This window comes from Thecamonas trahens, assembly GCF_000142905.1.
Source record: "Thecamonas trahens ATCC 50062 unplaced genomic scaffold supercont1.36, whole genome shotgun sequence".
Classification (NCBI taxonomy): domain Eukaryota; order Apusomonadida; family Apusomonadidae; genus Thecamonas; species Thecamonas trahens.
This window is the reverse complement of record NW_013657644.1, coordinates 143,355-166,608: the sequence shown is the minus strand read 5'-3', so window position 1 is coordinate 166,608 and position 23,254 is coordinate 143,355. Positions and strand designations below refer to the sequence as shown.

General features: G+C 64.5%; 11 protein-coding genes across 11 annotated transcripts; 4 read left to right on the top strand and 7 right to left on the bottom strand.

Moving 5' to 3' along the window:
- Nucleotides 1-419: 419 nt before the first annotated feature.
- Nucleotides 420-1,470, top strand: AMSG_07467 (uncharacterized protein; the record flags this gene model as incomplete). Its single annotated transcript, XM_013900515.1, has 2 exons — nt 420-1,318; nt 1,461-1,470. The coding sequence occupies 2 exons, from the start codon at nt 420-422 to the stop codon at nt 1,468-1,470; spliced, it is 909 nt and encodes a 302-aa protein (XP_013755969.1).
- Nucleotides 1,471-1,594: 124 nt separating this feature from the next.
- AMSG_07466 (uncharacterized protein) lies at nt 1,595-3,003 on the bottom strand (the record flags this gene model as incomplete). Its single annotated transcript, XM_013900514.1, has 2 exons — nt 1,595-1,599; nt 1,659-3,003. The coding sequence occupies 2 exons, from the start codon at nt 3,001-3,003 to the stop codon at nt 1,595-1,597; spliced, it is 1,350 nt and encodes a 449-aa protein (XP_013755968.1).
- A 1,330-nt stretch (nt 3,004-4,333) lies between these two features.
- On the top strand, nt 4,334-6,963 carry AMSG_07465 (uncharacterized protein; the record flags this gene model as incomplete). Its single annotated transcript, XM_013900513.1, has 2 exons — nt 4,334-5,481; nt 5,517-6,963. The coding sequence occupies 2 exons, from the start codon at nt 4,334-4,336 to the stop codon at nt 6,961-6,963; spliced, it is 2,595 nt and encodes an 864-aa protein (XP_013755967.1).
- A 139-nt stretch (nt 6,964-7,102) lies between these two features.
- Nucleotides 7,103-7,963, bottom strand: AMSG_07464 (uncharacterized protein). Its single transcript, XM_013900512.1, has 2 exons — nt 7,788-7,963; nt 7,103-7,570 (listed from the first exon to the last, which is right to left on the bottom strand). The coding sequence occupies exons 1-2, from the start codon at nt 7,945-7,947 to the stop codon at nt 7,143-7,145; spliced, it is 588 nt and encodes a 195-aa protein (XP_013755966.1). The 5' UTR covers nt 7,948-7,963; the 3' UTR covers nt 7,103-7,142.
- A 128-nt stretch (nt 7,964-8,091) lies between these two features.
- Nucleotides 8,092-9,862, bottom strand: AMSG_07463 (uncharacterized protein; the record flags this gene model as incomplete). The annotated part of the gene is made up of 2 exons (XM_013900511.1): nt 8,092-9,338; nt 9,508-9,862. The coding sequence occupies 2 exons, from the start codon at nt 9,860-9,862 to the stop codon at nt 8,092-8,094; spliced, it is 1,602 nt and encodes a 533-aa protein (XP_013755965.1).
- Nucleotides 9,863-10,090: 228 nt separating this feature from the next.
- On the bottom strand, nt 10,091-11,994 carry AMSG_07462 (uncharacterized protein). The gene is made up of 2 exons (XM_013900510.1): nt 11,845-11,994; nt 10,091-11,398 (listed from the first exon to the last, which is right to left on the bottom strand). The coding sequence occupies exons 1-2, from the start codon at nt 11,981-11,983 to the stop codon at nt 10,110-10,112; spliced, it is 1,428 nt and encodes a 475-aa protein (XP_013755964.1). The 5' UTR covers nt 11,984-11,994; the 3' UTR covers nt 10,091-10,109.
- Nucleotides 11,995-12,272: 278 nt separating this feature from the next.
- AMSG_07461 (uncharacterized protein) lies at nt 12,273-13,590 on the top strand (the record flags this gene model as incomplete). The annotated part of the gene is made up of 3 exons (XM_013900509.1): nt 12,273-12,307; nt 12,458-13,514; nt 13,571-13,590. Exons 2-3 carry the CDS (start codon nt 12,488-12,490, stop codon nt 13,588-13,590), a joined length of 1,047 nt encoding a protein of 348 aa, XP_013755963.1. The 5' UTR covers nt 12,273-12,307; nt 12,458-12,487.
- A 156-nt stretch (nt 13,591-13,746) lies between these two features.
- AMSG_07460 (uncharacterized protein) lies at nt 13,747-16,891 on the bottom strand (the record flags this gene model as incomplete). The annotated part of the gene is made up of 2 exons (XM_013900508.1): nt 13,747-16,643; nt 16,798-16,891. The coding sequence occupies 2 exons, from the start codon at nt 16,889-16,891 to the stop codon at nt 13,747-13,749; spliced, it is 2,991 nt and encodes a 996-aa protein (XP_013755962.1).
- A 904-nt stretch (nt 16,892-17,795) lies between these two features.
- AMSG_07459 (uncharacterized protein) lies at nt 17,796-18,776 on the top strand (the record flags this gene model as incomplete). The annotated part of the gene is made up of 2 exons (XM_013900507.1): nt 17,796-17,877; nt 17,956-18,776. The coding sequence occupies 2 exons, from the start codon at nt 17,796-17,798 to the stop codon at nt 18,774-18,776; spliced, it is 903 nt and encodes a 300-aa protein (XP_013755961.1).
- A 13-nt stretch (nt 18,777-18,789) lies between these two features.
- Nucleotides 18,790-19,664, bottom strand: AMSG_07458 (uncharacterized protein; the record flags this gene model as incomplete). The annotated part of the gene is made up of 2 exons (XM_013900506.1): nt 18,790-19,367; nt 19,553-19,664. The coding sequence occupies 2 exons, from the start codon at nt 19,662-19,664 to the stop codon at nt 18,790-18,792; spliced, it is 690 nt and encodes a 229-aa protein (XP_013755960.1).
- Nucleotides 19,665-19,900: 236 nt separating this feature from the next.
- On the bottom strand, nt 19,901-22,053 carry AMSG_07457 (uncharacterized protein; the record flags this gene model as incomplete). Its single annotated transcript, XM_013900505.1, has 2 exons — nt 19,901-20,539; nt 20,578-22,053. 2 exons carry the CDS (start codon nt 22,051-22,053, stop codon nt 19,901-19,903), a joined length of 2,115 nt encoding a protein of 704 aa, XP_013755959.1.
- Between the last annotated feature and the right edge of the window lie 1,201 nt (nt 22,054-23,254).

Sequence of the window (23,254 nt, the reverse complement as noted above, 5' to 3'; positions counted from 1 at the left end):
CGTCCCTCGCCCCCCCCCCCCCCCTCTTTGTCACCACCATGACCGGGAGCGCCACTCCAGAACCGTCACACCCATACAGCAGCAGAGAGGCGGCAACACCTACCGGTGAAGCCTCGTCGTTCCTCTCGGACCTGGACAAACAGCTGTCGTCCATGCAGGCGCCGGCAAGCCGAGCTAGCCCATCGACTGCTGCATCGGCTGCTGCATCGGCTGCTGCATCGGCTGCTGCATCGGCTGCTGCCTCGGCTGCTGCACCGGCTGCTCCCGATGCTTCGGCTTCTCCTTCCTCCGCAACACGCCTCGTGCCTCGCCCGGTGTCGTCCGAGTGGGCCGCTCCGCATCCGGCGCCCTTGCCGTTCGCGTCGTCGTCGCCCTTTGCCCCCTCGCCATCGGCTCTGCTCTCGTCAGAGGCTGATGTCATGCGAGTTGAGGCGCAGGTGGCTGCGCTCGCCTCCGCGTTCCAGGGGCTTACCTCCCACGTCGCCACTCTAAGCGAGCAACTGGTCCGCCTGCAATCGCAGGTCCTCGATCTGCAGCACCGCCAACGTCCGCTGGACCAGTCGCCGTCGGAGGAGCACCCGACAAGGCGCAAGAGTCGTGCTCCTGCCCCGCGTGGCCGCAAGCTTCGTCCACAGCGCAGATCGCAGAGTCCGGAGCGCTCAGCATCGCTCGAGTCAAAGATCAGCGTCTTGATGGATGATGTCCGACGCGTCCTCGACTCGGCCCAGGCTGACGCTCGCGCGGTTGCTGCCGCCCAGGAGGCCAAAATGGATGCCATGGAAACGCGACTGGCTGCGCTCCTGGAGTCCAAGGCCGGGGCCGCTGCCCGTGCCGCACTCCGCGCCCCACCGTCACCGCCTCGGGCCGGCGCACTCGCGCCCGACGCCGCCGCTCGCGCCTCGCTTCGACATGACATCCTTCTCGAGGTCAAGGGCCTGCTTGCCGACACCGTGCCTGTCGCCGTCCATGACGCGCTCGCTCGCCACGTGCCGGCCCACCGTGCGAGAACCAAGGCGAAGAAGCGCTCGCGTGCTGCTGTTGGCGCCGCACTGGCCCGTCGTGCCGTCGAGCCGCGGCGGGATCGCCCGCGACTCCACTCGCCGCCGCCAACCACGCCGCCGCGGCGCGCACAAGCCCGGACCCGAGCTGCACCAAGCTCGCCGCCGGCCTCGCCTCTTCCTTCCTTTACTTCGTTTGCAACTTGGAAAGTCGGCCAGCGCAAGCCCGACTGGTCGCCGTCGCCGGTCAAGAGCCCGCCGCGGTCGTCGCGCCGTCGCTCGGCGGCGCGGCGGCTCTCCGACTCGGACTCGCTGCCATCGTGGAGCGGTGACGAGGCCGCTGATGGTGAGCTTGCCGCGGCTGTCCTCGACGCAGCGCTCACCCAAGACATTCCGGCGCGAGTCCGCGCCGCCGTCACCCAGGCGCTTGCCGATTCGGCCATGCTGGTTGACTCGCACCAGCGCGAGTTGACCATCATGCAGCGCGCTGTCGCTGCGCATCCACCCCTCTCGGCCGACGCAGACATGTACTCTGCCGTCCGCGGCCTTGTCCGCCAGCTTGTCGCCACAGCCGCGAGCAGTCGATCTACAGGTCGCTAAACTTGCGCATGAGGTACGCGCCCATGGCGATCATGACCACGACACAGCCGCCGGCAATACCCCAAAACCACCACACGCCCGCATCCTCGCCAGGAACCTTGACGTTCATGCCCCACAGTGAGGTGATGAGCGTGAGCGGGAGGAAAAGCGTTGCCGCAATTGATAGCTTGGCCATCTCGTCGTTGATCTTCTTCGACGACCGCGTGAGCTCGAGATGGATCGAGGCCAGATAGTTGGAGTGTGCAGCATTGAGGATGTCGCGTGTCGCTTCGAGCGCCTGCAGCTGCTCCACCGTGTGATCCAGTACATCGCGGAGATAGATCTGAACCGCATGAGAGATGTACGCAATCTCCCGCGACGAGAGCGTCAACAGCAGGTTCTTCTTGGGCAACAGCACTCGCCGCTGCTGCGCCTGCTTAGCCCGCACGACCTTCATCCGCCGCAGCATGTCCGACTCCTCAGACGCCGGCAGGACCAGGACCAGATCGTCGACTGCAAAGATTCCGTCCACAATACTTGTCGTGATGCCGTCAAAGACATCAACTCCGACGTCAAGCACTGCGTACAAGATCCAGTCGGGCGACGGGATCCGGCCCGAGTACACCACCGCCAGCCGCCGGATGACAGCTGCTACAGAGTCGACCGGCTCGTGATGGAGCGTCACAATCCCGGTTGCGGTCACGATCGCCATCACCGGGCTTGTTGCCGCAAGCGCGCCTGGGCTCGCTGCCGCGCTCGATGTAAAGCTATCCCGCGATGGCTCATGCGCGACGCAAAAGAGATACGCTCGTGGAAAGGCGTCAAAGACCTCCCACTTTTCGCGCGACTCGCCGGTAAGGCAATCCTCCACTGTGATCGGGTGTAGATGCAGGAGCCGCGCAAGGACACGCATGTCATCTTCGGTAGGCGAGGCAATGTCAAGCCACCACGTCTTGTCCACCGCGCTGTTGCCGCTACTCTCATCGCTTGCCGCAGTCAACAGCGGCGCCAGATCGTCGAGGCTCGCAGTCGCCGCAAAGTTGTTGATGAGGCTGCCGAGCGTCTTGTGCAGCGGCGACGACGTCAGATGCCGCGGTGTTGTGCCTAGCTTGACATTACTCCCGTAAAGGTATCGTGAGACGCGCTGGGTCTCCACAAGCGCGTGCTCAACCGCCAGCACCGACGGAATGGTTTTGCCGTCCAGCTCGGCCGGCCCGTCGGCTTCCAGGTCCATCGACAGCTGCAGCGGCAGGCCATGAAACGAGCTCTCCATGAGCAGATCAACCCGCGCTTCGTCAGAGAGCACCTCGACGCCCGACGGTGCAGCCGCCGGGCTTGCCGCGCTTACTGGCGACGGCGCCGGCGGGCCGGCTGCAACCTCGGTCAGCAGTCTTAGATCGCGAGCGGCAAAGCTGTCCATGTCCATGTCAAACGTCGGGCCGATCGATCTCCGGCGCCGAGCTAGCGAGTGCAGCGCTGTTGGCGACGGCCTCATCGCCACAGCCGACGGCGAGTGCAGTAGAGCATCCCTCCCGCTGCCGTATCCACATTGATGCTGTTGAGCTCGACCGCGACGCCCAGCCCGGCATCATCTCCCGCGGATTCCTCACTCTGCACCCTCCCATCGAGCACTGACGAGCCATTACCGCTTCCGGCATCACTTCCACCGCCGCCTTTGCCGTCACCGCTGTCTGATGAGCTCGACTCCGCCTCGTCGCGCTCAGCACCGCCGCCACCATCAGACGCACTGGACTCTGTTGCCGCCGTCCGCAGCCGCAGCCTCTGCTCCTTCCGAGCGCCACTGCCTTGCATAGCCGGCACCACTGCTGCTCACTCCTTCCTTCCTCGTCCACGTCAGGGCGGCAGAGAGCGGTGCAGGCGTCCTGCGCTTGCGCTCGCGTCCGCTGTACTGTCGTCGTCCGAGGAGTGCGCCGACTCCAGCGGGCCGACACTCACCCTCATCGGATTGCCACCACCTCGGCAGCCGATGAGACGCACATTTCGGTATGGATTTGATCTTCCTCCGACAGAGCTGATGGTTGAGGAGGTGTCATTGTGTGCCATCCAGAGGAGGGCGGGGGGGGGGGGAAGGGGTTCACTTCTTCCACGCTTTGATCATCGCATCAGCTGACGACTGGTTGATGGAGGAAGAGAGGAGGGTGGGATGACGGCTTGGATGCAATGCCGATGGTGATGGTCGAGATGTTGGTACCCCCTCCCCTCCCCTCCCCTTCCTCTTCCAATCTCTGGATCGTAGCCCCCGGGCTGGGCCACTGTCATCGACCTCATCCACATCCGCTCACTCCATCACGCGCAGCTGATCACGCGTGCCGTACAGAGTGGCCGATCCCCCCATCCACATCCGCTCACTCCATTACGCGCAGCCGATCACGCGTGCCGTGCAGAGTGGCCGATCCCCCCATCCACATCCGCTCACTCCATTACGCGCAGCCGATCACGCGTGCCGTGCAGAGTGGCCGATCCCCCCATCCACATCCGCTCACTCCATTACGCGCAGCTGATCACGCGTGCCGTGCAGAGTGGCCGATCCCCCCATCCACATCCGCTCACTCCATTACGCGCAGCTGATCACGCGTGCCGTGCAGAGTGGTGGATCCCCCCAGGGGAGCACTCTCTCTCTCCCCTCCCCACGTCCAGTATGCAGCCATGGAACCACACCTCACCCCCCCTGCCCCCCGCCCCCCCTCCTCCTCCCCCTCCCCCCTCTCACATACATACGCACAGAGAGAGTACAGATGGCGACAGGAGGGACGGACATGGCACTGGCGACGGTGACGGCCAATTGCCTCTACTCAGGAGTGGTGGAGGAGCTCTCGCTGGGCATGGGCTTGCTGCGGAAGAAGAAGAACAAGTGGAGCGAGCGGGTGGCTGTCCTCACCACGCACTTTGATGATGATCCGAGGGCTTCCTCTGCAGACTCGCTCTATCTGCTGTGGTACAAGCCAGAGGCCTACAACTCGCCACCTATCGGCTACCTCCGCCTCAACCCGGCCTGCATCGCCGGTCCGGCCTGGTCTGTCACCGGTGAGACCACCGCATGGGGCCTTGCTCTCCCGGCTGCATATCTCAACTTTGCCTCGTCGGTCCTCTCGCCTGCCGCCGCAAAGGCCTCCACAAAGACCATCCGTAAGACCTCGATGCTCACCGAAAAGCGCAAGAACTCCGACTCGGCCGGCCTGCTCACGCTCTACTTCCGCTGCTCCGACTCGGCGCAGTGCGCAAAGTGGATTCGCCTCCTGGCGCTTGCCACCACTCGGACAGAGTCTCTGTCCGACATCACCGAGCGGCCTGATGCCAGTCCGGCCGAGCTCGCCGCGGCAATGGAGCGCTTTGACCGCCCGCGTGTCGTCGCCTCCATCCGCGCCTTTCTCGATGCCTCGGCTGAGAACGGGGTTGCCTCGGGTGGAGACTCGGCGTCGAGCTCGCCGTCCAAGGCGGCCTACGACACGTTGCTCAGCCCCGACGGGCCGTCGCATGACGGCAGCGGCGAAATTGCCGATCGCGTCCGGCTGCAGCGGCTCTCGGTCCTGCCAGCCGCCGACATGGTTGGCTATGCCTCGTACTTGCAGCTGTCATCGGACGGCTCGGCGTGGCGCACCTTTTACGCTGTCCTCCGCGGGCAAGTTCTTTACTTTTACGACAAGGAGGGCACCGGCCAGGCATCACTCTTCTCGGTTCCTACGCTGCAGACTGTGGCCAAGCCTGTGGGTTCCGCCTATGGTCTGTACGTGTTTGCGCTGGCGCCGGCGGTGGCCACCGGCGCGGTGGCGCGGGTCTTGCTCAAAGCGCCGTCGGCGTGGGAGTACTACTGCTGGCGGGTGACGGTGGCGCAGTCGGCGGCCTTTGAGCCGATTGTGGTTCCGCAGCTCTCGCACCCCGAGGAGTACGAGGCGTCGCTGGACTCGCGTTCGGTTTCAGTCTTTTCCTCAAGCGGACGGCGCATTTTGCGTCGGACGCCTTTGTGGCTTCGCAGAGCGGGAAGAAGACGATCTGGTCACCGCGATACCTCATGCTCGCGGGCTTTCGGCTGTATGTCTTTGAGAGCAAGTCGGCCATCAAGCCGCTGGCGACCCGGTTAGTGGTGGCCAACGCTGTTATCGAGACCCGCGGCGACGGCGTTGACGGCGCCGGTGCGGTGGCCGTCCGTCTTGTCCTCGACGGCCTTGAAAATGACCTGGTGTTCTTTGCCCCCGACACTGAGCTCACCGCAGAGTGGTTCCGCCTCTTGGACGCTGGGTCTAAGGGCCAGCTGCTTTCGCCGACCGAGGCCGCTACGGTCGCCGAACCCGAGCTGGTCAAGGTCTCGCTTGCGGCCGACTCATCGCACTACAAGCGTATGTCGACCCGCTTATCGTTTGCGCCGATGGGCATGGCTTCGGGCTCGATGTCGTCTATGCCTGACGACCCCGAGTTCTCGCTCTTTGTCTCGGATCTTAGTGCGGACATTGGTGGATTCTCGTTCTCGGTTTCTGCGCCCGGCTTGGCGAGCCCCCCAATGGCGGTGCCGCAGAGCCCGCACCTTGTTGGCCCACCGCCGGCGAGCCGGTCGGCACTGGACGTGGTTCCTGTGCGGTCACCATCGCTCAACGCGCCAGTGCCGGCGCACACCGCCACCGCGCGCCAGATTATCTCGGGCAAGCGCGACTCGGAGCTCTCGCTCGACAAAGTGTCGAGCTTGCTTAAGGCATGGTCGCGCCACGAGAAGCGCAAGCGCGGGCTCCCGGTTCCCGAGTCCGACTCGGACTCGTGCGAGTATGAGTACGAGGACGTCGACCTCTACGAGTACGAGGAAGTTACCGACGACGGCGACGACGACGACTCTGCCGGCTCCGGCTCGACGGTTGAAGGCGACACAGCGCCGCCGCACGTCCGCAGAGCTAACGGTCTCGACGACGACGATGACGACGACGGGGCGTCGTCGGGCTCGACGGTCGAAGGCGACACAGCGCCGCCTGTGGCCCTCGATCTGAGCGTGCTCGACGCAATTGCGGCCGAAATGGAAAAGGCAACTGGCCAGCCCTCACAGATTGCGCAGACTGCGAGCCCTGAAGTGGGCTCGGACTCTCGCAGCGTCACGGCACACGGCACGCTCGTCCGCGACACAAGCCCCAGAGTCGTCGCTGCCTACGATGAGCCGTCGACGGGCGCAGCACCCAAGAGCAGGCAAGGGACCTTCAAGCGGGTGCATAAGGGCACCATTCGGCGGCGGGTGCCCAAGGGCCGAGCCCAGGGCGGACCGGTGGCGCGGCAGGGTGTCGACGAGAGCGCGATCGATTTTCTCAAGCGTGAAGAGTCGTCGCGTGCTGCGCGGCGTGCTGCGCGTGCCGAGCGGCTGGCCGAGCTGATGGACTCGGACGAAGCGTAGGCTGAGTTGAGTGTGTTCTCGGCTCTTGCGGCCTCCACATGTGTGTGCTGAGAACAGTATCCTCCTCGCAGCTGGTGAGCAGGGGTAGTATCGAGTGAGCGTAGGCGCCGTGGGTGGCGGGCGGACGGCAGCAAACATGGTACAGTTTATTGATCGCGTTCTCGTGCGGCAGAATCCAATCATGCGTCGGGAACAATCTCCCACAGGTAGTTGGTGATGAAGAACATGGAGTGATGCGACGGGTTGAGGTTGAACGGCTTGGTTGTCATGCCGTCCTTTGCGGCGACAATGCCCTTGACGGTCTCGGCCGCGTAGTCCCACTCAATGTTGGAGATCTCGGCAAAGAGCGAGAGCGAGTATTCGACCTTGGGCGAGACCTTCTTCTGTGCGGCCATGACTTGTGCCTTACGCTCGCGCAGCACGAGCGCCTCATCCTGGATCGCCGTCAGCTTGGCCTCCAGCTCGGCCACCGTCGACTCCTTGGCCGCAGCCGCCGCCTCCAGCTCGTTCTTCTCCGCCTCCAGCTCGGCCAGCCGCTCCTCCAGCTCACGGATCTCTGCCGAGTCCTCCACCCTTCCTTCTGCGTCCTTGACCTCGCTGGTCATCTCTACACCATTTCGCGCACACACACCAATGGCACCTCTGTGAGTCTCTCCCCGTTACCTGCCTCCTCGCGCCATGCCTGTCCCCCTCTCGTCCTCCTGCCACTGCTTCCAAGTCGCGTTGTGCCAAAGTTTGAATTTTGGCGCGCGCGGGTGCTCGCCGACTGAGGCATGTTTGGAGGGAGGAGGGGGGGGGATGGGCTTGGGTAATGGAAGACGTACTCTGAATGAGAGTGCGCATGTCTGTCTTCGCCTGGGTAACCAGCTTGGTCGCCTCATCCTTCAAGGTGATGGCCTGCTGCAGCGAGCCGGCGTCGTCGGCCACGTTGTAGACGTCAAACAGCTCGTTGAGGATCTCGTTGGCTTCGGCTGCCGTTGCCATGCTGACCGAATTGGAGTGAGATGTACCATTCCGACATCGCAGCCGAGTGCCGCTGGCACTGGGCGCCTCGCGCGATGCGCTCATGGCATTCTACGCTGCCTGAGCCATCGGATTGTGAGCGACTGTCGTAGGTGTCTGTGAATGTTACTCGGCGTCCTCGTCCTCGACCTCGGACACAGCTCCATCAACCTCGGTCTCAGCGGCGGCGTCAGCGTCGGCGTCAGCGTCGGTCTCGGCCTCGGTCTCAGCGGCGGCGTCAGCGTCGGCCTCGGCCTCGGTCTCGGTCTCGGTTTCAGCGGCGGCGTCAGCGTCGGCGTCAGCGTCGACCTCGGTCTCGGTCTCAGCGGCGGCGTCAGCGGCGGCGGCAGCGTCGGTCTCGGTCTTAGCCTCGGCCTCAGTCTCGGCCTCGAGCTCAAGCTCAACGCTCGGCTTGGCAACATCGACGTCGAGTGAGGCGATGAGGGCATCGAGCTCGAGGGCCTTGTCCGAGCCGTCGGCCTCGGCAGCGCGCATGGTCTTGTAGACCTTGATCAGCTCGGTCGAGGCGCGGGTCTTGAGCGAAGGGACCGGGCCGTTGGCAGCGTCGGTGAGGAGGCGGATAATGTCGTCGCGGTTGGCGCCGAGAGCACGGAGCGATTGGGCCAGGAAGAACTTGGACTCCTGGATGTCGGCGTCCCACCGGGCGCCGGTGGCCGAGACCTCGCCGGCGTCGGCGCCGGCAGGCGCGCCAGCGTCCTTGACCATCTGCGCAAGGCCCATGTGTGCCGAGTACATCTCGGCCGCGGCCTGGAACCGCTGGGCCAGAAAGTGTGAGCGGCCGAGGAGGCGGATGACGTCGGCCTTGAGCGCATTGTTCTTGTAGTCGTCCAGCTCGCCCATCATCAGCGCCTTGAGAAGCATGCCGGTGGCGTTGTTGTAGTCGGCCACGGTCTTGTTTGAACCGATCATGCCGGCCTCGGCGGCTTTGAGCAAAGCAGAGATGGCAGCGTCGCGGGCGGCGTACACGCTGTCCTCGGCAGCCTTGACCTCCTCGGCGGTCATGGCTGCGGCCTTTTCGGCAGCAGCCGCCCGCTGCTTCTCGGCATCGGCCTGCGCCTTCTTGCCGCCGCTCTTCTCCTTGGCGGTGGCAAACATGCCAGCTGCCCGGTGCGGGAGCCCGAGGCCCATATACGCCTGCCCGGCCATGTAGTACGCCTTGGAGAACTCGGGGTCCGCTGTCGTCGCCATCATGGCGTCGACCAGCGCCGCATCCCACTCCTTCAGCCGCGTCTCGGCAATCGCCCGGTTCGTGTAGCACCGCACAGCCCCGTACGGATGCGGGCCGAGCGAGAGCGCCTCGGTGTACGCCTGCACAGCCTCGCGGAACTTGCCTGCCTTGAACGCATTGTTACCTGCCCCCCCTCCCCCCGATCCCCCGACCGCCATCACGCCACCAATCTATCTGTGAGTCGCCCGATCGACCCCCCCCCCCCCCCCCCCCCTTCCCACCCATGCCGGTATTGGCCAGCGGGCGGACTCGGCTAATCGGGTCGCCGTGGCGGCGGCAGCGACGCGACGTACCCTTCTGGCGGATGGCCTCTGCAGCACGCTGCTGGGGAGAAAGGTCAGCGTCTGCCGGCTGAGGCACTGCGCCAGCCAGACCTGATGCCGAGGTGCTCCTCCGGATGGAGGAGGAGGAGGCAGTCGGTGAGGCAGCCGGTGAGCCGTCCGCAGAGGCCGACGACGGAGGGATGAGGAAGCCACGCGACAGGCCGTCGGCCTTGTCACCCGAAGCCTTGGCCGAGGATGCCGAGGCGTAGAGCTTGTAGTAGTAGTACGCAAGGCCTGCAGAAGCTGCGCCAGCAACTGCGACAGCAGGCCACAGCCACTTGGCCCCGAGTACGCCCCGTCCGCCCTTTTGCGATGTCGACGACATGGTCTGTGTCTGGTGTGTCGGTGTGTGAAGTGGTGCTGCCGCCGGCCGAATGCCACTCGACCGCCCACGAGCAGACGACGGAACGAGTGGTGGCGTGGCCTACTCCGATTGCCCACACCAAGGGACTCGCCCCTCGCCTCGACTGTGGCGCTGTGCTTAGCTATTCACCACTACCCCTTGCTCTCTCTCCTTCTTTCTACGTCTCTCTCTCGCGATGGATGTGGCAGCTGTCGGTGTGCGAAAGAGTTCACGAATCCGGAGCGTCCGGGTTGACGGGCGGGCGGCGCTCGTTGATCGAGTCGAGCTTGCGGGCCGAGTCAAAGCGGGTGACGGCATCCTCCATGGCGTTCTTGCCCTGGATGAGCATGCCCTGCGGGATTTTGTGGCCAGGGGTGAGGCCCTTGAGCTTGACGACGGTGTCGTGCGAGTCGCGGAGGACCGAGAACATGCGTGCGAGGCGGCCGACGGCCAGGATCTTTGCGCGCATGCGCTCGCCGTCGGTCTGAATCTTCGAGGTGGGGCGGGCGGCGACGGCGGCAAGGACAGCGTTGTCGGCCTCGGCTTCGGTCGACTTCTTGTGGCAGAGCTCGATGAGAGCGAGGAGCATCTCGGTGACCTTCTCGGCCACAAACGGGAGCGACCAGGTGAAGACATTCATAAAGTTCGGCAGCCAGTACGGGTGCGGCAGCGCCTTGAACTGGCGAATGTTGATGGTCGACGTCTCGTACTTGAGCACCGCAGCCTTGTTGCCGTACGAGTCGAGGTAGTGAGGAGCCGAGAAGATGGTGATGACGGTGGGGAAGCCGGTGGTTTTGGACTTGCGGTACATGCGGTAGCCCTCGTCCTGTGCCTCGTGCGCGCGAATGATGGAGAGCAAGTGGTTGGTCTCCAGAAAGTGGCAGGCCGCGGCGTAGGTAAAGTTGTACGAGCACCCGCGCGCCGTGTTGGGCGGGAACGGCGGCGAGTGCATGTCAGTGTCAAACTTCTCCAGCGGGTCGGCCCACAGCAGGTCGCACATCGGCCCATGGTTGGGTGGCTCGCGGAAGCGGTCGATCTCCTCCAGGTCCTTGATCGTCTGGATGTCCGGCGAGAGACCACCGTGAACGCAGAAGAACTGCTTGTTCATGATCGCCGCCAGCGGGAGGCAGTCAAACGCGTTCATGAACGCGTCGTAAACCTCCTCGTCGTACTTGTGGTGGCACTCTTCCTTGAACGTAAAGTAGTCGGTCAGATGCCGGCACTCGTGGTTGCCCCGCAGCATGAACATCGTCTCTGGGTACAGCAGCTTCATGGCCATCAGGTACAGGATGACCTCGCACGAAAAGTATCCGCGGTCCACGTAGTCGCCAAGGAACAGGTACCGCGTCTTGGCCGGATCGCCTCCCACCTCGAACAGCTTCAGCAGGTCGTAGTACTGCCCGTGCACATCGCCGCAGACCGTCACCGGTGCCGCCACATGCAGCAGGTTCGGCTCTGCCCGCCACAGCGCAGACGTCCGCGCAATGAGCTTCATGCAATCCTCCTTGTGCAACCGCCCTGTATTCACCACGCACTCGCTCGCTCCGTAAGTCCTCCTCCACATGGCCCACTACTGTCCCCTCGCCCCCCTCCCCCGGCTCGCCTCTCCCGCTTCCCCACGCCAGCGCCAAAAAAAACCGCGCGGACCGCGGCCCACCACGGGCCAGCGGGCAGGGGGGGGGGAAGAGGGGAGGGACTGGCATGGGCTCTAGCTGCATAGCAGACGACTCGAAACTGGCACATGGGAAGCACAATTGTGTGGTACTCTCCCACATCTGTACGAGCCTGTGGATGGACTGAGCAACGGAGCTAGCCAAGGTGATATGAGGTCGGGAAAAGGAACACACACACCGCCAGTGTTCTCCGCCTCCCCCGACAAACGACCAAACGGCGGACGGGATCGGCGGGCCAGACGAGAGGGAGTGGGGGGGGGGGGGGGGGGAGGGGGGGGGGGGGAGGCGTACCCTCAGCATAGAAGTGGTCCTTGAGAAGGTCGACATTAGGCTTGTCATCAGCACCCCAGAGCTTGCTCGAGTCCAGCTTGGTGGTGACTGGCGGAGGGCAGTCGACAATCCGCTCTGTCGTGGAAGGGGTCGCCGCCATGACTGTAGTCGAGTGACTGTCTGAACACGATTGCACTCGACGGCTGCCACTACAGGCTCCATTGCGTGAACGAGAAATAATCCTCAACAATCGTTTGTTGACCAACCTGCCAGCCAGCCGTATCCCTTGCCCGCTGCCTGCTGCCCGCTGCCCGCTGCCTGCTGCCTGCTGCCGGCCCGGCCCCACTGCCCGTCCCCGCCCCCCGCCCCCCGCCCCCACTGTCCTGCCGCCCGTAGCCTCTGCCATCTGTATCGACCACCACCCATCTCTTGCTAGCGATTGGTGGATATGGCTGCGACGGGAGCAAGGGGCGACAGAGCCAAGGTATGAGAAAGGGAGGGAGAGAGGGAGAGGGAGAGTATCCTCATATATATATATGTGTGTGTGTGTGTGTGTGTGTGTGTGTGTGTGTGTTGGGGGACTGCGACTCTAACTCACCACAACCACACTCCAACCACCCCAACCATCCCTCAGGCGCTCGAGGCCAAGGAAGCCGGGGGACTCATGTTCCAGATCGGTGACTACGAGTCGGCGGTGGGTCACTACACCCGCGGCATCGCAGCCGATGGATCGTACCATGTGCTGTACTCCAATCGGGCGGCGGCGTATGCCAAGCTCGGCGAGCACGGGAAGGCTCTGGCCGATGCTGAGACCGTCATCGCTCTCAAACCTGACTGGCCCAAGGGCTACTCTCGCAAGGGCACCGCTCTCATGTTTCTCGACCGGCCCGAGGAGGCGTACGATGCGTTCTTTGCCGGCACCCAGGTTGATCCTCAGCACGGGCCGTGCATCGAGGGCGTCGGCCGCGCTCGCGCTGCTGCCGCTGCAAAGGCCTCCGCGGCGCTGGCCAGCTCGGCCCCGCTGGCGACCACCACTGTCGGCGGCGCCACGACACTGGCGAGCGGTGCTGACGCTGCTGCGCCGGCACTCGATCCCAGCTCGCTCAAGCGCAAGCGGCCGGCGGCCGAAGACGCCACCGAGAGCACTGCCGGGGCGTCGAAGCGCCCGCGGCTTCCGGTTTCACGCGGTAGCCAGCTGCTCATCGCCGGCGCCAGCGCCTTCCGCGCTGCCCTGCCCGAGGCCGCCGACGCCGAGACGGCTGCCGTCAAGACTGCGGCTGCCGACGGCCACACTGTCGCCGAGTCGGTGGTCTGGGTCGAGGAAAAGACAAAGCTGAAGCAGCTCGACGAGCTCGCCCGTCGGTTCAAGACGCTTCACGCCGGTCAGCACCGCTCAGGCCCGCTGGTTGTTGCCATCGATACCGAGCTCGGCGCACCGATCCTCGCCAAGCACCTCGCCAAGATTACCGGCCTGGACACTGCCTCGCTCACGAGCTCGTCCAGTGCTGCGGAGCGCGCCCTGGCCTTTCCGTCTCACAGCACTTCAGGACAGGCAGCGCCACCAGCGGTTGTCGTCGCCTCGCACGCCGCGCTCCTGCAGCCCGGCACCATGACCGCCTCGTGGCTGGTCGTCTACGACCTGCCGACGGCCTCGCCAGGCATCTATCTGGTGGTCTCGAACCAGACCAGGCGTTTCGGGTCGGGCGTGGTCCGGGTCATCACCTACGTCTCGGATGCTGCCTCTCAGCTCTTTACCGCCCTCGCTGAGCACTGGCACGCGCGCTCGGTCATCATTCCACCGCCGCTCCTTCTTTCGCCGTTTTGCACCACCACAGTCGTCCCGCGGCCGGCAACAGCGTACACCACGGTGTCGGGTGGGGCCGCTGGCGAGGCCGTCAACCGCATCGGCGCCATCTCGTGACTTTACACCTCGGTCTCGTCGTCGAGCATGCCGTGCATGATGTCGGCCATCCGCCCCACCGCACGGACCGAAGCCTCTGACGGCAGGCTGTCGACAATGCCCGCCAGCGCCTGCAGCCGGCCCACCAGCCGCTCCACCGACGCCGTCGTCTCGCTCTGCAGGCCGCGCAGCAGCTGCCGCGCAGTCGCGACCTCGACGTCGTCGTGCCCGCCATCGGCCTTGGCCATCGCCATCTCGACAATCGGCAGTGCGCGGAGCTCTGCAGCCGAGAGCGCGTCCAGAGCCTTGGCACGCGCCTCGGCGCTGTCGGCGAGCAGCTGCGGGACCGCAATAAGCGTTGCCGCCAAAGCAGTCACCATGTCGTAAATGTCCGATGAAATGATGTGGCCCTGCGAGGCCCGCAGCCAGACGGGGCCGAAGACTTCGCCGAGCGAGGACGGGCTGGACGCTCCGGCCTCGGGCGCGCTAGCAACCCGGTGCAGGACCGTGCACACTGCCCGCGCCGTCGACCGGTGCGCCTGCGCCAGCCGACCCAGCACGTCTGCAAAGACCTTGAGCTCGGAGCCAATCGATGCGGCATACGGCAGATCGCCCACCAGAGCGTCGAGCGGAACCATCAGCGAGGCGTCGAGGAGCGGGACCGAGAGTTCGTTGAAAAAGGTCTTGACCAGCCAGACTACGTCGACAGGGTCGGCGCTCGGGTCGAACACCGGCCGCTTGCCCGCATTGATCGCCTCCATCACCCGCTGCAGCTGCGCGACCCGGTAGAACGGCGGGTTGCGCTCAAAAACCCCGTCGAGGCGGGCCACCTCCTGGTGCGTCAGCCACACAAGCCACGCCTCCAGCACCCGCGGCACGTTCTGAGGAAGTCCATCGCTCGCGTCGACGTCGCCGGTCAGCTCGTCGTCCATCAGCAGCTGCTGCAGCGTGGCACCAAAGACCGGGCCGCCATCAAAGTCGAGCTCGTCATCGTCGTCGCTACCCATGCTCAGCCCGCTGAGCGAGTTGCCCCGCTCAAATCCACCGTCGCCGTCGTCGCCCACAGCCTCGTACAGCTCGGCCAGGTACGCGCGCAGCTTGTCGGCGTCTTTGGCCACAATGCCGGCCAACTTTCGCCATCCGGCCTCTTCCTCCTTGGCAGCCAGGGCACCGAGGTGAACCGATCGCGCCGATGTCGCGCTCTTAGGCACAACCGCCACCTCGTCAAAGAACTGGGTGATCGACGAGACATTTGCATCAATGAACGCGTTGAGCGGCAGCAGATGCGGCTTGGTCGACGTGAATCGCACGCCGTTGGCCAAATTCTGCAGCGTCTTGGAAATGGCCAGCAGGGAGCTGCGGAGCCGTGGCTCAGTCACATCCAGCTCGAGGTGGACCGGCCACGAGGACGGCGCGTTGAGGAACGGGCAGACAATGCGGAGAAAGATGTACCCACCAACGGCAATCGACCGCATCTGTGGAAACTTGCGCGACGTGGCGCGGTGAAGCAGGTGTGCCACCTCGCGCATCTCGCGCGGCATATCGCGGACAGAGGTGAAGAGACTGTCCAGAAAGTGCTGAGCCATCTCGTGGAGCGTCGCTAGGTTGGCCCGGATCTTCTTCGACTTGACCTTGGTCTTGCTCGGATCTACTTCGAGACCAGCTTCGCCTGCTGCCTCGACCGCGTCGGCCAGTAGCCGCAAGACTGGCGTGAACGTCTGCTCCAGGTACCGACCGCAAATTCGCTTGGTATACGCCACCATGAGCTTGGTCGACATCGAGTTGCCACGGAAGAGCGTGCCCGGCGAGAGGGTGACGTCGACTTCGCATGTCACTACCATCCGGATGAGCTCGATCATGTCGCCCGAGTCCATAAATAGCGTCACCAGCGTGTCGACAAGGCTGGCGGCCTCGGAGACCTTGAACACCTGCGAGGCCGTGGCCACGATGGGAAAGCCAGGCGCAAGCATGGCAGCCTTAAACGCTTCCACATCGAGCGCGTCCGCGTCGCCGCTTCCGAGTGCATCTAATGCCTGCTTGAGTGTGGCCACCGTCTCCCGCGCATCGACGCCATGCTGCTTGCTGTGGTTCTCGTTCGACGCCGCGCCGGACTCGGCGCCCGAGTCGGATGCGGCATCCAGGAGCGCCACAGACGCGTGGATCGACGCAGCGGCCTCTGGCAGCGTCCACGACGTCGCATTGGTCGCCGTGTTGACATACACGTACCGCCCGTAGTTTTCGTCATAGTGTGCCTCCCAGCCCGAGGGCAGGTCTGTCGGCATCGGCCCGCGCCCGCCGCGGACGGCCACGCTGTCGCCGGCGGCAGTCTTGGTTGCCTCGGCGTATCGCCCGGCTGCCGCAAGCAGCAGGCCCTCCAGCGATGGGTCCAGCGCTGCGTTGGGCAGCGCCGCAACAACTGCAGGCTGCTCGGTGAGAATGCCCTCGGCAAAGACCAGGAGCGCGCTGGTCGCCAGCCGCGCGGCCTCGCCTTGCTCACGACTCGGATGCAGGAGCAGCGGCGCTAGCCACGCCACTGCCGACGCCAGCGTCGCCCCGTTGCTGGCGCTATTATCGATAGCTTTGGAGACAAGCAGAAGCACAAGCGTTAGCGTGTTTCGCCGCGCGGCAGGCACGCCCCAGACCACCGACCGCATGGCGGCGGGCGTCAGCTGCTGGCGCATCAGCTTGGCCGCCGCCGCACGGGTCATCAGCGGACGCGGCAGCGCCGAAAGCCACCGTTGCAGGACCACAAACGGCGCACACGAATGAAGCCTTTCCAGCGCATGCTCGACCGCCTTCTGCCTCTCACCAGCTTCATCCCCATCATCGCCACCAGCCGCATCAATGTCATCAAGAAGAGCCGTCAGTGGCGCCGTCAGCGCCTCTGTTGGCGGCGCGAGAATGTTTGAAGCCGAGAGGTCTGGCCGGGCGGGAGGGGAGGGGGGAGGGGGGGGGGGGATGGATAAGGAGAAAAGGGAGGGAGAGTTAGTTGAAGGAGAGGCGGTGACAGAGGTGGTTATGGCTGTGGTTATGGCTGTGGCTGTGGCAGTCGTCGTCACTGTCTGTATACGTACTTGCCAACGCCGCACGGACGGCTGACTTGACGACCCATGGCACACCATTGGTATCTGCGGTGAGGTTCTCAAAAGGAGCACCGAACACCACCATGTGAGTGAAGAAGTGTATGTGGCAGTGTTGGTAGTGGTGGTGGTGGTGGAGGAGGAGTGGAGTGGTCAGGGGAGGGGAAGGGGGGGGAGGGGGGAGGTGCACTTGCTCGTGCGCATGCCAATTCGAGTAGCTTGCAAAGAATGGTTCTGACGGAGTCACACCTGCGGCAGTCTACCACCTGCAGCGCATACACATGTACACACTCGGGAAAAGTGGTGGACATGTCTGATGTGTTTGGGACAAAGGGGGGAGGGCTTGGCTATCGTGATTGTTAGTGTGATCGTGGGCAGGCAGTGTGCCGTGTGATCGTGGGGAGGCAGTGTGTCGTGTGATCGTGTGCAGGCAGCGTGCCGTGTGATCGTGGGCAGGCAGCGTACTGAGCACAGGCAGGTAGAGTGGATCGTGGGTATGCAGCGTGCCGTGTGATCGTGTGCAGGCAGCGTACTGAGCACAGGCAGGTAGAGTGGATCGTGGGCAGGCAGTGTGCCGTGTGATCGTGGGTGTGCAGGCAGTGTGCCGTGTGATCGTGGGCAGGCAGCGTACTGAGCACGGGCAGGTAGAGTGGATCGTGGGCAGGCAGTGTGCCGTGTGATCGTGGGCAGGCAGCGTACTGAGCACAGGCAGGTAGAGTGGATCGTTGGCAATGGCGATCATCAAGCCATGTCCGTGTTTGGCAGAGTGGTGGAGCAACAGCCAATGGCCAATGTCTGTAAGGTGGCACTAGCAATTTCTTCTTCTGAGCGGCGGCCATTGGCTGATGTCCGTCGTCACACATTGGCTCAAGCAGAGCGCGGCAACTGTGGTGTGTGGACTGTGACTGCAGCTGGGCGACAGAGACATATCTCTTTACCACCTTTACAGCGGCAACATGCCTATTCTGTACGGAGTAGCCAATCCTCCTGCCATGCAGCTGTACGGAGTGGCCAACTCACCGTGCGTCAAGTCGGCTGCCGATGCTCCAGCTGGGGCGATGTCACCTCGGCTGGGTGAGCCATCATCACCGCCGCCATCGCCCGGCCATCCCATCACTGCCACCAGTCCACGGAGTGTGGAGGAATGTGTAGGTGGAATTGAGACCGATGGAAGCGATGAGATGGTGGAAAATGGCCCACGCGAGTCGTGGATCCATCTGGCGCCGACTCCGTGCGGATGCCCAGTCCGCGAGCAGTTCGAGGTGGCGCCGGCCGGCGGCTCGATCCATCCCGCACACGCCCCGCATCCGTACACAACCCACGTCCAGGTCTTCCGGAGCGAAGAAGACGAGACTGGGCTCGATGGCTGGATTCCAGGAGATGTGGCGGCACGAATCGACGGCACGCGCTACTCGGTCACTGCAGCCGCACCCGACGCGCTAGCGTTGGCGGCGACGCTGTTTATCCCGGGCTGCTTCGAGATCAAGGTCCACGTCTTCGCGCTCGACGCGGCAGGCGCTGAGCCTGGTGATGCGGTCTTGGCGCACACACTGAACTACGTCATGAGGTCAGTGGCGTCGGCGGCGGTGACACTAACCGGCGCCGGCGGCTGCACGCTGGCGATGGGTAGCAACGGGCGGCGGGTGCTGCGGCTCTCGCCTACAAGCCCGTGCGCGCGAGTCAGCCTACTCGGTCCGCAGCTTGCGCCGGTCGAAGTTCGCGTTGTGCTGGTGTGGGACAGCGACGAGGCGCCGCCGCCGGCACGGACGCTGGCGCTGACGGCGACCGGCGGGCTGGAGACCATCGTCGAGCTGAGGAGCAAGGCACCTGCGGTCCTGCTCCCGCTAGTGGTCCTGGAGCCGTGGCGGGCGAGGGCGCCGACATCAGCTGAATGGACGCCGGGCCTGCAGCGGATGGACTTGATTATCCCCCGCTACAACTACACGGAACGGATCGAGCTCCAGTTTGGCTGACGCTTGCACTTTCTCACGCCCCGGTCCGAGCGCGCAGCCTACGAGCGCGCCAGCTCGGCTGCGACGCCGATGGGTGCGGGGGCGGGCCTGGCGGCGGCGCCGGGCGAAAGGCGACCGGGGCCGTGGCTGGTGGCGGACGCGGAACGCGCGCTGTAGCGTTCGCGGACCGCGGGGCACGTTTTGTGCGGCCGAGTGTAATCCGCCGAGTGATGTTGTGCATCAGCGCGCCATCATGGGTCGACTGCGTCCGCGCCGCCATGATGATGTAGCGCTTGCGGAGGGTAGCATACTTGTCCTCGGAAAGAAAGTCAGCTAGCGGCTCTAGCTCTAGTGCGGCAGCCTTGTAACGGTGGTATCTATCGAGTGGTGGCGCCCGATGGGCGGCCTTGAGCTTGCGGCGCATCTCCGCCACCTCCAGATCGCGCTCCAGCTCGACCATCCTCTTCTCGTGGATGGCCACCAGTCGCTGCGCGTGCCGACTAGCCCGCAGATCCCGTCGTGACTTGCGTTTCCGCGGAACGAGCAGCGGGAGGAAGCAGTCCTGCGGCGGGATGTGGCGAATAGCCCGGCCCTGCCGTGAGGTGCGTCGCTCTCAGCAAGCTCTTCCACCACCTCGGCTGGCGCCACAAGCAAGCCCGGCGGAATGCGTCCTGTGTTCCTTTCTGCCTGTCTACGGCTTGTCCCATCTCGCCCTCCTCTGCCTCCACCATGTGTTCCGACGAATCCTCCGCTAGTTCCCGAGGTTCCGGCTCCGGCTCCGGCTTTAGCACCAGTACCGCCACCGGCTGCGGCTGCAGCGAGGCTCGCCACCAGCTCTTCTGACGCAGCCGCCAGCTCCTCCACCCACTGGTGGGAGGCCACCGTCACATGGTCGCCTTCGACCACCATGGTATGGATGGGTGAGGTGGTAGTGGGTGTGCAGGTGATCAGTCTGTGGCGGTGGTGGTGGTGGGGTGGGAGGGCGGGAGGGAGGGAGGGTGTGCGTGTGGGTTGGCAATGCCAGTCGGTTGGCGGCTCAAAGTCCGGTCCTCTGGCTCTCGCTGGCGACTGGTGATGCATAGGCGACGGCTGCGTCATGCACAGGCTGAGAGCGCCTCATCGTATTACTGCTGATGTTTCTGCGGTCACTTGCGTGGCTCGTGGGCGAGTGAGAGAGCATACGCATCCTCATCCGGAAGGACCTCCATGTACTTGTCGATAAAAAGGCGGAGCTTAGGGAGCGGTTGCCAGGAGAACCAGCCGTCTTGATGGCGCTGGATGGCGAGGAGGATCTTGGCGATGGGCACAAAGTCGGCAAAGTAGTACTTGCCGTCGACCGACTGGCGGACGGCATCATAGGCAAAGGTTAGGTCGGTGAGGAACATGCCGAGATAGGGAAGGCAGGGGATGGCGGCGGTGGCAAGCTTGCTCCGCATGATGCGGAAATTCTTGGCCGGCGCGATGAGCGCCTTGAGCGACTCGTACACTGCCCAGCGTGAGTCATCGACCCGCTGCCACGACTTGCGCAACCGATGGACTTGCGACGATGAGAGCCCGGCCATGACCGCCATCATACCATTCATGTTGTTGGCGACGGTAAACTCGTACGCCAGGTCGATGAACCGCCCGATGAGCTCGCCGCGGACCTTGACCTTGCTCTCGCGGACAACAACCGACGCGACCCACCCAGAGAGGGTGTTGAACGAGCGGATGAGCTGAAGCACATGCGGCGCAGCATCTTCCTTGCCGGGCTTGGACCACGCGAGGCCGAGCAGCTCGCTGGTCTGGATCGACGAAAAACCACAAAGTCGGCAAGTGTGACCTGCTGCGCAAACGCGGCTGCATCGCCGGTCTCCACGTCAAAGAGAGACCGCGGATCCAGCCGCTGACGCGGTTGCGCTATCGCATCAAGGGCACCACCCTCGTTCTGCGGCGAGGAGTCCGAGCCTGCTGCTGCAGCAGCTGCCGCCGCCTCAGCCGCCTCGCGCTTCTTCTTTTTGCGCTTCAGCGTGCCGAACCGCGACTTGCGAGGCGTCGCGGCAGCGTCGGCTTCCTCACCCATCCGCGCCATCTCAAGGGCAGCAGCAAGCGTGTCGGTTGGGCTCGTGTTCGACCGCACCGGCACGGTCGGCCGCTGCGAGTGCGGATCCGGCGAGCGCGCCCTCGGCGTGGCGAGGCCGTGGCCTTCCGCGTCGAGCATGTCGACCTCCAACTTGGCGGCAGCGGTGACGACGTCGGCCTCGCGCTGCTCGGCGTCGGCCGCCGCGTGCGCCGCAGCCTGCAGCGACGCCTCGAGCAAGGCCACATCCAGCTCAGAAGGCGCAAGAACAGCATCCTTAAACGCGCGCAGCGGCGCCAGGAGCAGGCGCGACGCAGCGAGGAAGTCAGCGTACTGGTGCGACACCCAGAAAACAAGAAAGTCAAGTGCCATGCGCGCATGCGCCAACGAGACTAGAGTATTGCTTGGATGCATGGAGAGGAAGAGCCGATGCAGGAGCTCGATCGGCTCCATAAACACGCGATAGACAGCTAAAAAGTAGCGCCAATACTCGTCGCGCGGCTGCGAGGCAAAAAGCGCAGAGTAGAGCTGGGCCGGACTCGCTGCACTGGCCTCGGAGCCAGGAGCATCGCTGTCAAACGTCCACGGCTCGAGATCGGAAGCCCCCAGGGAATCGACCGACTCGACATGCTGGATAGTGATGACAACGTCGAGTCGGAGCGTGGCCAGGTAGTCAACCACGTCCAGCTTGAACGGGACCACAAGCCGTGTTCCACGCGGCGGAAGAACCAATGCTGGCAGCGCCGTCGACGACAGCGGGCGACGGCGTGGTGCGCGCCGTCCGGGCTTGACCGCGGGCTGTGGTACGCTGAGCTTGGCCCGGCTCGCCGGCGATCCGGACGACGGCGTCGCCGCGTACCCGCGCGGGATGAACGCATCCGAGGCAATCGGGTCCTCAAAGGCGCGGACAGCCGATGCCACCCGGCGCGCCACGGGGTTTGAGGCCGGAGCTGGCTTGGGCCGAGTCGACGGGCGGACCGACGGCCGCCTAGGCGGCCGCGATAGCGCGCGGCGCACAAGTTCAGCATCAGGCTTGGGCAGCGGCTGTGGCGGACATCGCGGCTTGGTTCGGAAGTTTGGACGACGCGGACGGGACGGACGAGTCGTGCACGAGTCGTCAATGATAGCGAGCGGGTGCGGGAGCGGCAGTGCGGCCGACTGCGGCAGGTCACGAACCGGCGAGTGATCACCGGGGGTGGAGAGCGGCGACGGGTCTGGCGAGACCTCCGGCGACGACATGCTCTCACCCGATGGCGGGCGCGAGAGTGCAACCGTGTTTGCCCGGACAGGCCGGCGGGCGCGCGGAGGCGGCGTCAAGCTCGACGACGGAGGAGTCCATCGCGCCCCGGTGGAGCGAGGCGACGCCGCCGCTGGAGTTGAGCCTGCGGAGCGCGGCCAGCTCGGTTGCGGGCGGCGCGAAGCTCGACGTGGTGACGGTATAGAGCCTGCAGGAGGAGAGAGTACACGACTGCCTTGTCTACTACCTCGTTGCCCGGCCCGACCCGGTCGACGTGCCGCACTCGTCACACTCCTTGGTTCCACAGCGGAAACGGCAGCACGGGCACCAGGCAGCCCCACCGCCACGTACACAGCGACTGACGGTGACTTTGGCGGAACTGGTGGCCGAGGCATGGCCTGTATATTGCTGAGAACGAGGGCTTGTCCGACACTCCACTTTCCAAAGTCGCTTCCTGTGTGAGAATTCGGGACGGGAGGGAGGAGAGGTGACTGAGTTGCTTTGCAAGCCTGCATCGGGGGCCGTCGCCGGCAGCCGACACGTCAAGCGTGCGCCAAAGCCTTTCGCAGCTGCCGCACGGAAAATGTAATCTTCTATGGTCACAAGAGCATGGTGATAGGGTTGGGGGGGTGGGGGGATGTTGTAGCAAGGCTTGGTTGGACTGATGCGCTGGGTGCTGGCGACGTTGGGCGCGATGGTGGACCGCGGGCTCAGGTCACGGCTCAGGTCACGCTACTCCGGATGTGTCTCAAGCACGAGCGGATTGGAAAAAAGTGTCGTCGGCGGACCGGCTGCTGGCAGTGGATCGAGGACGCTTGGCCAGCACAGCGCCATGTAGTGATGTCGTGCATGGGGGCGTAGGACTATTGTGCCGATCCGGTTGGAAGGGATATCTCCGAAGATGCATTGAGTGTAGACCGGATTCTGTGCGTGGTTTCGCTGGCTGCGGTAGCAGATGACGATGGATGACACTGTCGCAGGAGCCGCAGATGCTGTGCAGATGACTCGGCTGGATAGACAGCAACGTATGCCCCTACCCACAGCCTTTACACCCGCAAGCGTAAACAGCCGTCCGTGGTCTCTCTCCATCAAGTGGTCGAAAAAGGCTGCCGTCGCGTTCGGCTGGCCGGAAAAAAGCAAACGTTGAATGCTCGTGGTAATATGGTCACTCCACTCATTGTTGTCCTCCCCCCCACCCCCCCC

What these genes read in the sequence shown, in the direction of transcription:
- AMSG_07464 (XM_013900512.1), bottom strand. Translation starts at nt 7,947, where the DNA reads ATGGCAACGGCAGCCGAAGCCAACGAGATCCTCAACGAGCTGTTTGAC. An exon ending in CATGCGCACTCTCATTCAGA is followed by an intron (nt 7,571 to 7,787) that starts GTACGTCTTCCA and finishes GAAATGGTGTAG; the next exon opens with AGATGACCAGCGAGGTCAAG.
- AMSG_07462 (XM_013900510.1), bottom strand. Translation starts at nt 11,983, where the DNA reads ATGGCGGCGACCCCTTCCACGACAGAGCGGATTGTCGACTGCCCTCCG. An exon ending in GGACCACTTCTATGCTGAGG is followed by an intron (nt 11,399 to 11,844) that starts GTACGCCTCCCC and finishes TGGTGAATACAG; the next exon opens with GGCGGTTGCACAAGGAGGAT.